Source organism: Epinephelus moara, chromosome 3, assembly GCF_006386435.1.
Source record: "Epinephelus moara isolate mb chromosome 3, YSFRI_EMoa_1.0, whole genome shotgun sequence".
NCBI lineage: Eukaryota > Metazoa > Chordata > Actinopteri > Perciformes > Serranidae > Epinephelus > Epinephelus moara.
Window position 1 is genome coordinate 37,425,425 of NC_065508.1, and position 12,594 is coordinate 37,438,018.

General features: G+C 41.0%; 1 protein-coding gene across 1 annotated transcript; it reads left to right on the top strand.

The window, feature by feature from the left end:
• The first annotated feature begins 2,086 nt into the window (after nucleotides 1-2,086).
• On the top strand, nucleotides 2,087-12,361 carry LOC126384609 (myb/SANT-like DNA-binding domain-containing protein 2). Its single transcript, XM_050035723.1, has 4 exons — nucleotides 2,087-2,527; nucleotides 5,914-6,169; nucleotides 6,259-6,322; nucleotides 8,214-12,361. The coding sequence occupies exons 1-4, from the start codon at nucleotides 2,096-2,098 to the stop codon at nucleotides 9,136-9,138; spliced, it is 1,677 nt and encodes a 558-aa protein (XP_049891680.1). The 5' UTR covers nucleotides 2,087-2,095; the 3' UTR covers nucleotides 9,139-12,361.
• Nucleotides 12,362-12,594: the final 233 nt, after the last annotated feature.

A 12,594-nucleotide genomic window follows, 5' to 3' on the forward strand; every position in this document is an offset into this window, starting at 1 on the left:
GAGAATAATAAGAAGCGCAGGAAGAAGGCACAACATTCTTACATTTTTTTTCTGTTTAAGGTGGAGCTTTCAATTCGAATATAATGTTGGGTAGTTTCAGAAATAATAAAACATCATATTGTGATGTTATATTTAGTGAGTAAAATCTGAACCTGCAGTGTAACCAGCAACATGTTTCTGTCAGGTAAATGTAGTGGTATAATGTTATCTTCCGAAGTAGAAGTACGCCGTAGTATACCATTGAGTTGCATATTTTTAAGTGCTTTGGTGGTCCTTTGTAACTTATTTTGGGGTACAATGAGTAAAAACAGCAACATAATTCAATTTTTCATAGCTAAACATCATAATGCTTCTATAGCTGTTTGGGCCCAGGTGTGTTGCTCAGGACTCAAAGAAGCAGTGTTGAGTATGAAGTTGTTTGGATGAGCATTTTTGAGAAAGCTGCAAGGAGCAGCTATAGTTCTTGCTCTGAACAGACAGGTTTTGAACATGCATGCACTAGTTTGAATAAAAGTACATAAGTATTAATTTTGGGTGAAGTCAGTTCATTTGTGACACTTTTTGGTAGATTACCAAGAAAACCACCTAAAATTCTGAAGACTATACCTTAGGCGTTACTTTTAGAACTTGTTATGGTTCTCTGCTGTATTTCTATAAAGAAAATACACTTTAGACTTTCATGTTTGTTTATTTTTTAAATGATTAGATCCATATATCAGATCACTCGTTATTGAATTAAAACATTTATGTAACCTGCGGCTATTTGATAAAAAATATTGTCCAACTTTTCTGCCATGCTTTTCTGTTGTGGCTCACATGGACTGACCACATCATCTTCAATATTTTTGGAATGACATAAACACTAAAATGTCTTTGATATTACAGGGCAGCATACAATAGTATAACTCATGATTTTATAGTACCTGGTAGCCCAAAGACATGCTGATTTGACTTGTTGTCACACTTCACCTGAATGCACTAACAACTCACACAAAATATTTTGATTGTAAGTCAAAGATTTAATAAAGCACAACCTCCTACAACTATTTTTTGTTGTTATACTCTTGTTGTTTCAGCTGCAGTATTCAAAAGGTGAAAATTAAGATGTCATGTGGCTTACCTTGCAAGTGATCTTTTCATTCTTTGTTCTGCCCATCCTAATCATCCCAAAACAAATAAAAGTGATTGTTTGATATTAACAATGCAAAAATATGTTTGGTGACAGGCTGCTCATATTTACAGATACCAAGATGTTAAACCTAATTTGTCTCATTTATTCTAATTTCCCAGATTAACTGACTTTACACTATCAGAAAAATGTAGGTTACATAAAAAGTAAATGCAGAAAAACACATCCTTTCAGGGTGTAATCTTTTGAATAATACATTGTATATAATTAATTAATGTGTGGCATATTTAAGGTAGGGTACTTCATACACCACAGGTTAATTTATAGTAAAGCACTGGATCAAATTTTATGTTTTGCATCTACTCTACTCTCTGGGTAAATGTACTTAGTTACTTTTCAAAACTAGTTAACACCTGTGATTTTCCCACAGCGACAGTTTAACATGCTTCCCCTGAAAAAGGGACATTGTAAGATAACAATCTGTGAAAGAGGTAAACCCACCTCCTGTGTCTGCATGGAATGATCTCAGAGAAAGTCAAAACTAGGCTACATGATTAAATGCGCATGATTAAAAACGACATGCACACCCTAGATGCAGTGCCATCACTTGGTTCACATATAAAAGCAGTGACTATTATATGCTATGGGCTTATATCTGTAGCAGGGTTACAGTATATTTAGGATTTGTTTTATTTTTCAAAAACAGGCGGAGGGGACGTTCTCTGAGACGGTCCCACTGCACGCCTCCGTCTCTGTCTCACTGTTAGGGCGCACATATTACTAGGTCGAGAGACGTTTGTGTGTTTGTTTGTTTGTTGTTTATTTGTTTACCTGAGAGTCAAACTCTGACAGGATGCTCCGTTGCGTCTCTCCCCGGATCCACGCCGTGTTTTTCTCCATGCCTTGCAGCGTAAAGCCCCGGAACGTCAACCCCTTCCTCCCCCTCCCCTTAGCAACAGAGGCAACATGGCGGCGTCCAGTACCGCGGAGCATTCTCCAGAGATATCGACGCCGTTAAAAATACCGAAAACCGAGGTGCCATCCCCTGAGTCGGAGGATTTGAGTGACAGTAATCAATACCACTCCAATCCCTCAACACCGAACCGCTTCTCGCCTTTGAACGTAGGCTCAGGGACCGCGGGCCGGACGGCGGCCTCATCCTCCTCCAACAGCTTCACGGCTTGCCGAGGGATGTCGTGGACCCCGTCCGAGACGAACGCCCTCATTGCGGTCTGGGGCAATGAGAGGCTGACGGAGGCGAGGATGCAGCAGCTGGAGGTCGCAGGCACCGTGTTCTCCGGTAAGGCCCCCGGTCCTGCCATGTACGAGCGGGTGTCCAGAGCCCTGTCGGAGCTGGGATATGAAAGGACTCCGTCCCAGTGCAGGGAGAGGATGAAGGTAAATAAGGTTATGAGGACACACTAATGGCTGTACATGTCCACCCTCCATCATCAGAACCTTCACCTGTGTTTTTGAGCTCCAGGTGCTAGCAGGTGCTGTCATGTAGTTGATGTGGATTCAAATGAAGGTTATAGAAACGTAGGGCCGGGAGATGCTGACAGAAATCAGTGCAGTCACAGGTTGTTGACCTGACATTAAACACACTGACAACATTAGCTAATAGCCCTGTTGAAGACTCAGATACACTGACATTATATTTCATGTGTTTTCAGACCATAATATACTAAATTGTGGTGGAATATTGCAATTGATGTGTTACCTCAATGCATAATATATTTTTTTATTTGATGATCACCAGTGTCTTTGGTAACATTCTGTTTTATTTGGAACCACATCTCTCCCTCCAAGACCCAGGCTCTGTTAGGGTGAAATGTTCACTTAAGTAAAGCTTGTATTTCATTCAGTCATTCATTTATTCATTCACCTCCCTGCATGCAGACAAATTAAGTAGATGATACAAATATTTTGTATACCCATCATCAGAAAGTACAGCCATAGGTTGTGTCAGTACTCTATTTTGATGTGAGGTTTCCATGCATTTGCAACCTTTTCAGCAACAGTAAGTCTGTCTTTTAAATGACATGTTTGTCAAAATGAATTGAATTGAATGTCAACAGGTTGCTAAAAATGAGGAATAACAAAATAATCATTATGTCTCGCAGGAGATTGGGTTTTCTGTCTCATAAAATTAGGAATGCACGGTAATATCAACACGTCATCGGTATCAGCCAGTAATTGCTTTAAAATGAATTGGCCAACATGCTGATAATATCGGTACATCATTATCGGCCAGCATGTTTTTTTCTTATTTTGCACAATGAATGAATATTATATTCATTGAAAAGTATTGTATTTCATGTTTCCATTTGCTGGTGGTGGGAGCATGCATGCATAATATGATGTTAATTCCACTACAGAAGACATTGATGATCACTAAAATTAGGTGGGGGAAAAAAGTGGATATATCAATATCCGTAACCGTTATAGGCCAAATTGTTATATTTCAGCATGTTGGATGTCGACAGAAAATCCAATATTGTGCATCCCTACATGATATACTCAGCACCACAGACTCAGTGTTTCATTCTACAGTGAAAAACTGCACCAGCTGCAATGGCAAAGCTTAACTGCTGATGCTGATCCCATTTCTTTCTTTTTCCTCCAAATGTATGTTAACACGAGGCTGTAGCTGTAAATCATGCCATCAGAATTGTTAGTGGATACACCATCATGTTCAACTCTAACACACATAACTACGGTACTACAAAGCTGGTTATCAACTAGTTCAGTCAGCTCTGGGTTTTCTTATCGATCAAGAGCATGTTCATGTGGAAGAGGTGAGGTGTTTATTGTGAGTGATATTATCAGAACCATGAGTGAAGTAGGCTGCTTCATGTCATATGAGATGAAACGAAAGGGCTGAAAGTGTCTGGTACTGTGAGACAGTAAAATGTCACTGACGTGGGACGTAAACAATACTCTGTAATCTTATAGCGGAAATTGCAGAAACATTTAAAATACTATGCAAAAATTCACCGGCGGCCCAAAACTTAAATTACATGAAGGTATCATTAGGCTATATGTGACATAAACATTTAGTATTTAGTGCTATTTAGTTGGATGATGATGAAACTACTCAGAATGTGTCACATAAAATCCTTTAAAGAAATGCCAGACTGTTTCTGCTACTGAAGTAAAGGATGGAAAAGTAGTTAATGACTGATGAGGGCTATCTGACCAAAATATTGCATTTATAATAACAGGAGCAAATTTACAGTATGTTTATTATTTTTCTAATAAAATATTAGATCTTATTTTTCCACTTCTCATCACGCAAATAAATGATTCTACTGACCTGTACCACTTTATAGGCTTCTCTTTACCTGAGTGGACTTTTGCCCATGGATACTTTTTTCTTCAGTGATCTGATCAGTCAGTGGTCGGGCAGTGACAGGCTGTGATCTGATACCTCGAACATAACCTGCTCAGGAGCAGATTAGCTGTTCAGCACAAGTTACCACGCTGATTTATCCTGATAAAAAGAGAACCAGTGTCCTGATTACTGAAAACCCAGAGTAAACCCTGAAGTTGCCCTGCTAACTCCAAATCCTGCTTCATAGTACAGCCTCTGGTGTTGTGAACAGGTTCAGATTTGACAAACAGCACCAAGGTGCTGTGATAATACTGTAAGTGCTAAGAGCCGATACCGCACTGCTGTTCTCTTTGTGTCTAAAGGACATGGCAGCTGAAGAAAAGTCCTTCTTCACTCAAAAATGTGTTTTGCATCTTGTTCCTGTGACATCTGAGCTATGCAAGCTGTGGTCAGGTTTTGCACATCTGCTGTAGAGAGTATGCTAACTTAATCAAACTTTGGTTTGGTAGTCTGACCACTACTAAAACAAATAAAATCAAATGAGAAATAGAGTAAAAGAAGGCATCTAAAACCACTGGCCACTCTCTACCATCCTATTCCTCAATTTCTGAAGTTCGGCTTCAACAAAGGGCTGTGAATATTGTTAGAGACGATTCTCACCCAGCAGCTTCTCTCTTTGAGGAAATGTCCTTTGAGAGGAGGTTCAGACAACTCTGTTTCAAGTCTGAGCAGTTTAAAAGAAGCACATTCCTTCAGGCAATCGACTCTTGAATGGTAAACTAGCACTCCAAGGTTCAATTTTTTTTTGGTTTATTATAGTCTTTGTAATTTTTCATGGTGTTTTACCATGTTGAGGTTATTTGACTTATGAATTGCAAAAATCTCTTGTACTTTAAAGGTTCTGTATGTGACAATTAGAGCATTAATAAAACAGCAAACCACTATTTGCTACTGTATGTAAAGATATGGTGGAGTAATGACACCTAGAGCAGAGAATGAAGTCAATCTCCCTTGGTGGATTATCATCCATGTTTCTCTTTGGTTTGTTGTGTTAAGCCAATTCGGTCACGCATGCATGTTTGTTCATGTATGTGGCACTGGTGAGCTCATTATCACTGCTTTGCATTGTGCTCATACTGCTGATAACATGATGGTGCTTTCATGGAAGCGTAGCGCCCACTCCTGGGTCCCCCTGGCTAACACCATTAGCTCTGTCAGCACTGATGCCGTTGCACTGTTTATGGCATTAGCACTGTTAGCCGCCAGCTAAGCAACCTCCATGTTGAGAACTGTGCCAGTACCTGCTCTGCGTAATACGGTCAGTCTTAGTCAGATTGGTGCATCCCAACTTTTATTGCAGTCACCATGCTGTAGAACAGTCCCAACAGAGTTTACAGTTACTAGAACAACAGCTGAGTGAATTCTTTATTTATCCTACCACCACATACAGACGCTGCGGCGCTGCTACAGCCGTGTGAAGGAGCATGGCATTGGCAAAAGGAAGAGCAGCTACACTATAGAGCAGCTGGAGAAGGTGTTTGGTCAGGGAGGCTGGGACTCCCAGAGTTGTGCCCCAGTCCTGATCAACAGCAGTGGGCTGTATCAGGAGATGGAGTCTGATGGCAGCACCATGGAAGACTTCTCCCAGGAGGACTGGTGCAACCAGGTGCTGGACTCGGCCTTCCAGGAGGGAGACATGGAGACTGGTGAGTGTGTGTTAGTAAGGAGGGCACAGATAGCAATGGCAGACACAAAACAGTGGGTTTAGACTAACATGTTTGTTTTTTTTCTCCAGAAGAAATCCAGGTGCCTAAAAACAGAGCTCTACAGATTCAAATAGAGCTGTCAGAACAAACCCAGTAAGTGAACTAAAAGCAACGCTGACTTCACTTTATCTTTATAAAATTAATATGTTTGATATAAAGCTTTTTGTTGTAAGTGCTGAATTAGCCTAATGATGCTTGAAAATTAGGGATGCACGATATATTTCAGGCCAATAGATTATAGGCAGATAATGGGAAATTTAAGGAGAGCAAGTGCAGCATGCTAACTAGAGAGCCAACATGATGTCACTAGTGTGGATGTTTTTCACAGATTTAGAGGAAGACAGCACGATTGTGCCAGGGGTCTGATCCCTGGTTATATTCAGCGCTGAAAGACAGCGGTTAGCTCGGGCTAGCACAGCAAAAGTTATCCATTTTAGATAATAATTAAACACCTGTAAAATCTAAATTTGGCAGGTCAGTATTGATATAATGGCTGGCCATCACAAATAAATCAATGTATGGGAAACACAAAGCTTTTATCTTTGTTTTGAGAGATGCACTTACTTTAATTACTTGTGCATAACACGTTGACATGTCTGATTTGACAGAATATGTCAAAGCATTTAATTTGAAATCTTGGTCAAAAGCTGTATAAAAGACAAAGTATGTTTGTCAAGTTTTTTTTATGTACTTTATGTAAATTGAGAGTGTAAAGAGTCAGAGCTGTTTTTGTTGTGTTAGCAATAGTAATGTCAGTTATACCCCCTGTCCACCAAAATTAGCACAGGTATACAGGTTTTTTTTTAAAATATTGTTAAATTTGCTAATAAAAGGCTATAGACTAGTGCAGACTAATTTGGAATGATGTTTGATCACTGCTTGTGCTTAGACGGATAGTATTTTATAGTGGCGTGTCACTGCATTGTGCTGGTAAAGGGTATAAGATTAGCGCATTGACCTGGGTTGTTGTATTTCCATCAATGCCAATCATAGCCAGAACCAATAAATACCATAGACTGTATATATAAAGATGGACGACATAACAGTTCCCCAGAAGTGAAGCAAAAACATCTGGATCAACCCCTGGTGGCTGGCTGCAGTATAGGTCATAAAGCCCACCTTCTCCATGTTAGTGGATGGGACATAGGCCAAACTAAAAACTCAAAGTACACATCAAATAAATTTTTCTCAAAGATGGATTTAAGGTAGTTTTTGTCACGCTGCTGTATGTTCAAGTGTTTTTTTTGTTTAATAAGTTTGGTTTTAATTAGTTGTTTAATGCTATAAAACTGGGCTTTTACAACATGATTGACAACTGTGTGAGCCAATCCGTGGGCTCTCATTCAGGGGGGCTGCTTGCAATTGGTCAGATGGATGTATGGGCGGCAAACTTGCTACCGGCGGAGATCACTACTGCTTAGACTCTTTCTCCGAACGACTTTACCAGAGCAAGATGGCAGCGGCCGTATCCGGGATTTTTTAGCTTCACTTCTGTTGAGTGGGGGTAAGTGGAGATATGTTGTCCATCTTTATATACAGTCTGTTATTAATACCCGTGACTACTGCAAAGTCATTTGACCCAGGTGTGAATGCCAATTGTAACCTTTCGCATTAAAGTGAAAAGCCAGATGCTGGTTTGTTTTTTTTGCAGTGGAAAAGTGGCTTTAGATATGGTTAGGTCAGGGCTATAGAATATTAAATCATCCATCTTTGCTCACTATATCTTAGCCTTTCTTACCCTCAGTCTTGCATTAAGTACAGGTTATGAACTATTTAAAATACAAAACTGTGAAATGATTGGGTTATCTTATTGGTATCGGCCATGAGAAGTAGGTAATTATTGGTTATTAGTATCGGCTGAAAAAAATCCATATCGTGCATCCCTATATAAAAGCCGACACTATGTGTCTGACATTACTCTGAATGGAATGTACTCCAGTGTTTGTTTAGTTTGTCATTATTATGTATCTTGGGTTCTCTGCAGAAAAAGGGACATGATGCAGACTGTGATGCGTATCCTTGAGTCAGTGCAGCTGAAATGGGAGCACTTCCAAACATGGACTGAGTTCTCACGGCTGCACCTCTCCAACAAACTAGCCATCTTTGGCGTGGGCTACAACACACGCTGGCGCGAGGACGTGCGTTATCATTACGCCGAAATCAGCTCGCAGGTGCCTCTGGGCAAGAGGCTTCGTGAGTACTTCAACCCAGAAAAGCCAGAGGGTCGCATTATTATGACCAAAGTTCAGAAGATGAACTGGAAGAATGTTTACTACAAGTTCCTGGACATTACTATCAGCGAGGCACGCTGCTTGGAGCTGCACATGGAGGTGGACTGGATCCCTGTATCCCAGTCCAGGCCAGCAGGCTGCAGCAAAGGCACATCCCACTACCTCCTGCCTGGGGAAATCCCCAAGGCGTATGGACTCTACGCTATTGGCTACGAGGCAGTGTCGTCATCCTCTCATGACACCACTCACACCTCTGCACAGGGTGATGGTGAAGACCATAGCTTACCTCAGTGCGAGTCAGAGAACAGGGAACAAAGTCAGGCTGATGGAGACGGTGCAGAGACGTGTGACAGGACTGGGGCTAAAGTCACTTACTGCTACCTAGGCATAGCTGAGGATAGGACCATACAGCAGAGTCTCTTCCAGCACTTCCAGGGCTCTGGCAAACACCATGTCCACGGGGAACCCTCTGCTGTGACGCGTTTCCTGCAGGAGAACTGCTGCGGTGCTGTCACAAATCAGAACGGTGAAGGAGGTGAAGACTCAGCTCAACGTTATGCCATTTACATTAAATTCATTGAGGTGGAGCTGGACTTCCTCTCAGCAGGCTCCCTGGTGGAGTGCCTTGAAACTGCTATCGGTTGTTCCTTGAAATTCAACAACAGAGAAACATTGTAACTACACTCAGTGTTTCAGATTTGTATTGACTAAAGATATAATTAACAAGTGTTACAGCCAGCAAGGCAACAAGAAAGGTGACCAATTCTCTCTGTTATAAAGCATGGATGTGTGCAAGAATCTGGTATATTTTTGCAGCCTTTTCAGCTCTATTGAACTGATTTTTCATTAGACCCTTGTTAAGTCTTAAAAGAACGATGATGCACAATATGACAAATGTATTGTGTAGAAATATTGGAACATTAGCTTAAGTATCGCAGAGCTGCAACATCCAAGAAACATGTACTTATTATTTAATGCTAATGTGCACTTCAAAGGTTTTTGCTGCTTGTTTAGTGTAGATAAATATTGCCTCATCAGGGAGCGTGGGGTTGGCAAGGTGACTACTGCAGTATGCATCTGTCTACCTCAGTAGGATGTAGCAAACAAGGCAGCGAGGGGACCATAAGAGTGTATTCATTCTAAAACTGCCTTTACTTTGACTGTTGAGGTCTGGACCTGAATTCACAAAGCATCGAAGAGTAACGGCTGATTTTTGAATTATGTTTTGCACATGTAACTGGGCTGCAGCTAAAGATGCTTCCATGCAAACTAGGGAGACAAAGCAAAGAACTAGTATTGGCCAATTTGGAGATCACCTGTTTATCCAGCAGTGTGAACACTGCATACACAAACCTGACCAAAGGTTGGGTGTGGTTTCCACTCCATTTTAACTTAGCACACTATAGGGGCACCTATATCGATGGCTCTGTGCAGCAAGTAAACAAAATAAGCATGGTAAATAATACAGACTAGTGGTGCAATGGCTCAATAAATTTACGGCTCGATTCGATACACTACAGTGGTCACAGTTCGGTTAAATGTATGAAAACTAACACAATTTGGGCTTTTGTTGTCTTTGTACAAAGCAGGAATCACTGTCTGGCTGACAAGGGCTCATTAAAGTCTTGTTAAGAGCTCTCAGAGCTCTTTCAGTCTAATAAATACATGAATAAATAAATGCCACAGTCATATCAACACAAGCTGAACAGCCATCGTACCTTTAAGTCGTTATGGCTGAATCATGTACCTGGCCTGCCGGCAGTTACAGCTCACTGCTGTGGGTTTGCGCTTTGTGCTAATGTTAGCTGCTGTTAGCTGCTGAACAAGAGACAATAGCTACACAGTGTCTCTCATTCCCTGGTTCAGGGGTGTTTGTGCTGCTGGCTTAGCTGCTAAAGAGAGTCTGTCGCTGCACAGCAGCATGTTCTTTGGCTCAGGGGTTGTTTATGTTATTGTACTACTGTGTTAGCTGCTAAGGAGAGTCTGTAGCTGTGCGGTGGCTCGTTCTTTGGCTCAGTGTGTTTTATCCATCACTCTCTCTCACCATCGTCCTTATAATTTTACAGCAAAACTTAAGTGGCTTTGGACACCAGACCTGTATCGAAGGTTCTTCTGTTTCTGGTCTGGTAATGGTGATTCTAACCATATTGCAACGAGCTACCCTGGCGTAGCTGCCACCCAGTGTGTCTCACTGGAGTAGAATGTTCTGGGAGAGACAGACAGCATGTTGCCTGTCCTGTGGCACTGAGAACATTCTATGAAACACTGTTTAAGCTGTATATTTTATTTTCCAGATGTAATTGGATAGTTTAATTTAGCACTCAAATTGTAATGTGTACCGAACAGAAAGCCTCGTAGCAAACGCTTTGAATATGCGTATTGTTACACCCCTGATACAGACACATGAAAACGTTTTTCACACTTGAAAAGGTTCTGTAGTGTTCTTTCAACACTTACAAGCTGCAAAAAGATGAAATTAAACTTAATCATAGCATCTCTACCACCTGCTGCTGTTTGGTTATCAGCTGATAGAGATTCAGTGTCATGCTCACCACCTGCACACCATGTAACCGAGGTTCCCACCATTGCCCCACGACTAAATGAAGTGCACTTTTTAAGCTGTCCCATTATCTGTTCAGCCTTCTTGCTGACTTTGTTGCATAGTCTTTTGAAGCTCTATACAAAACATACAAAATGTTCCCTAGGTTGGTGGTATTCAGAGCACAAGAAAATTCTGTTCACAACATTGAGTCTTGTTGCACCACCATACCGTCTCTTGCATTGCCTCACAGCAAGAGGATTCCTGGTTGCATGTCGGTGAAGATGCAACCAGGGCCTTGCTTGAGCAAGTCCAGTTGCCTACGATATAGCACTTATGAAGGTTCCTGGTCTGAACCCAGGGTGGGGGGGTTCGAACCCTGGAGTGGGGGAGCCCTTCAATGCGAAGTTTGTATGTTCTCCCCGTGTCAGCATGGGTTTTCTCCGGGAAGTTAATTGGTGACTCTAAATTGTTCATAAGTATGAATGTAAGCGTGAATGCTTGTCTGTCTCTATATGTCAACCCTGTGATAGCCTGGCAATCTGTCCAGGGCATAGCCCGCCTCTCGTCCACTGTCAGCTGGGATAGGCTTCAGCTCCTGCGTGACCACTAACAGGATAAAATGGAAAATGAATGAATGAACAAACATTGAGTCTTGTCTTGGCTAGAAATTCTGAAATACTGCCAGATCAGTGCAGATATTAATTTGTGTTTTTGTGCCATGGTATCTGCCAAAATGAGAAATTCCTGATTTTACACTGGAGTCTAAGTATACAGTAACCCATATGTATTGGTGATCAGTACTTGGAGCATCTTTAGCTGCAGCTGTGGGGCTGTGGGTTATCAGTTGATCATTACAGAAGCTGTGTTGACCTCCCACATACTGGTGTTTTAAATGCACCACTCTTGCAGTTGACACACAATCATGCTTACAGGTGTAAACCAGGCCTACAAGCACTGATCTATGACTTCAAGCCAGGTTAAGACATTAAGCTGCAGGGGATAGCTCATCCTTGACCAATAATTAAACTGAATTCTTATGAACATGATTCCTGAGGTTATGTGCAATGTGCCAGGAGAGACTGTGTAGAGAAGAATCAAACAGTGAATAAGTCCATATTGAATCTATGTATATGAAAGCTACCTTATATATCTATAATATATATTTAAAAATATTGATGTTCTTGAGCATTCCGGCTTTTGCAAACTTGCAATGTTTATTTGTTTGGGTATACAGTATATAAAAATAAATATGATATTTTATATTTTATTGGTTGACACATGTCTTGTATGTGATTGTTTTGAAGTCACCGTCTTGTATGTTTACATGTTTGAAAAACAATAAATGGGGCACTCACTGTCATTTGCCACACAGTGAAAATGGGCTTGCATGTGTTTTATTGGCTTAAGTACAGTACTGTACCTAGACACTGTCAGATGTTACATGTGCCTTCAGAAAATTCAGAAAAATTATTTGCAGAAGAATCATGCTGTCCTCAGTAATGTTAACTACCAGAATGTGTATATTAAACTTTAAAAGTGTAGTGGTGCTTCATCAGTGTACAGGTTCAAGTTAATGGACTGTGTAGAAATGT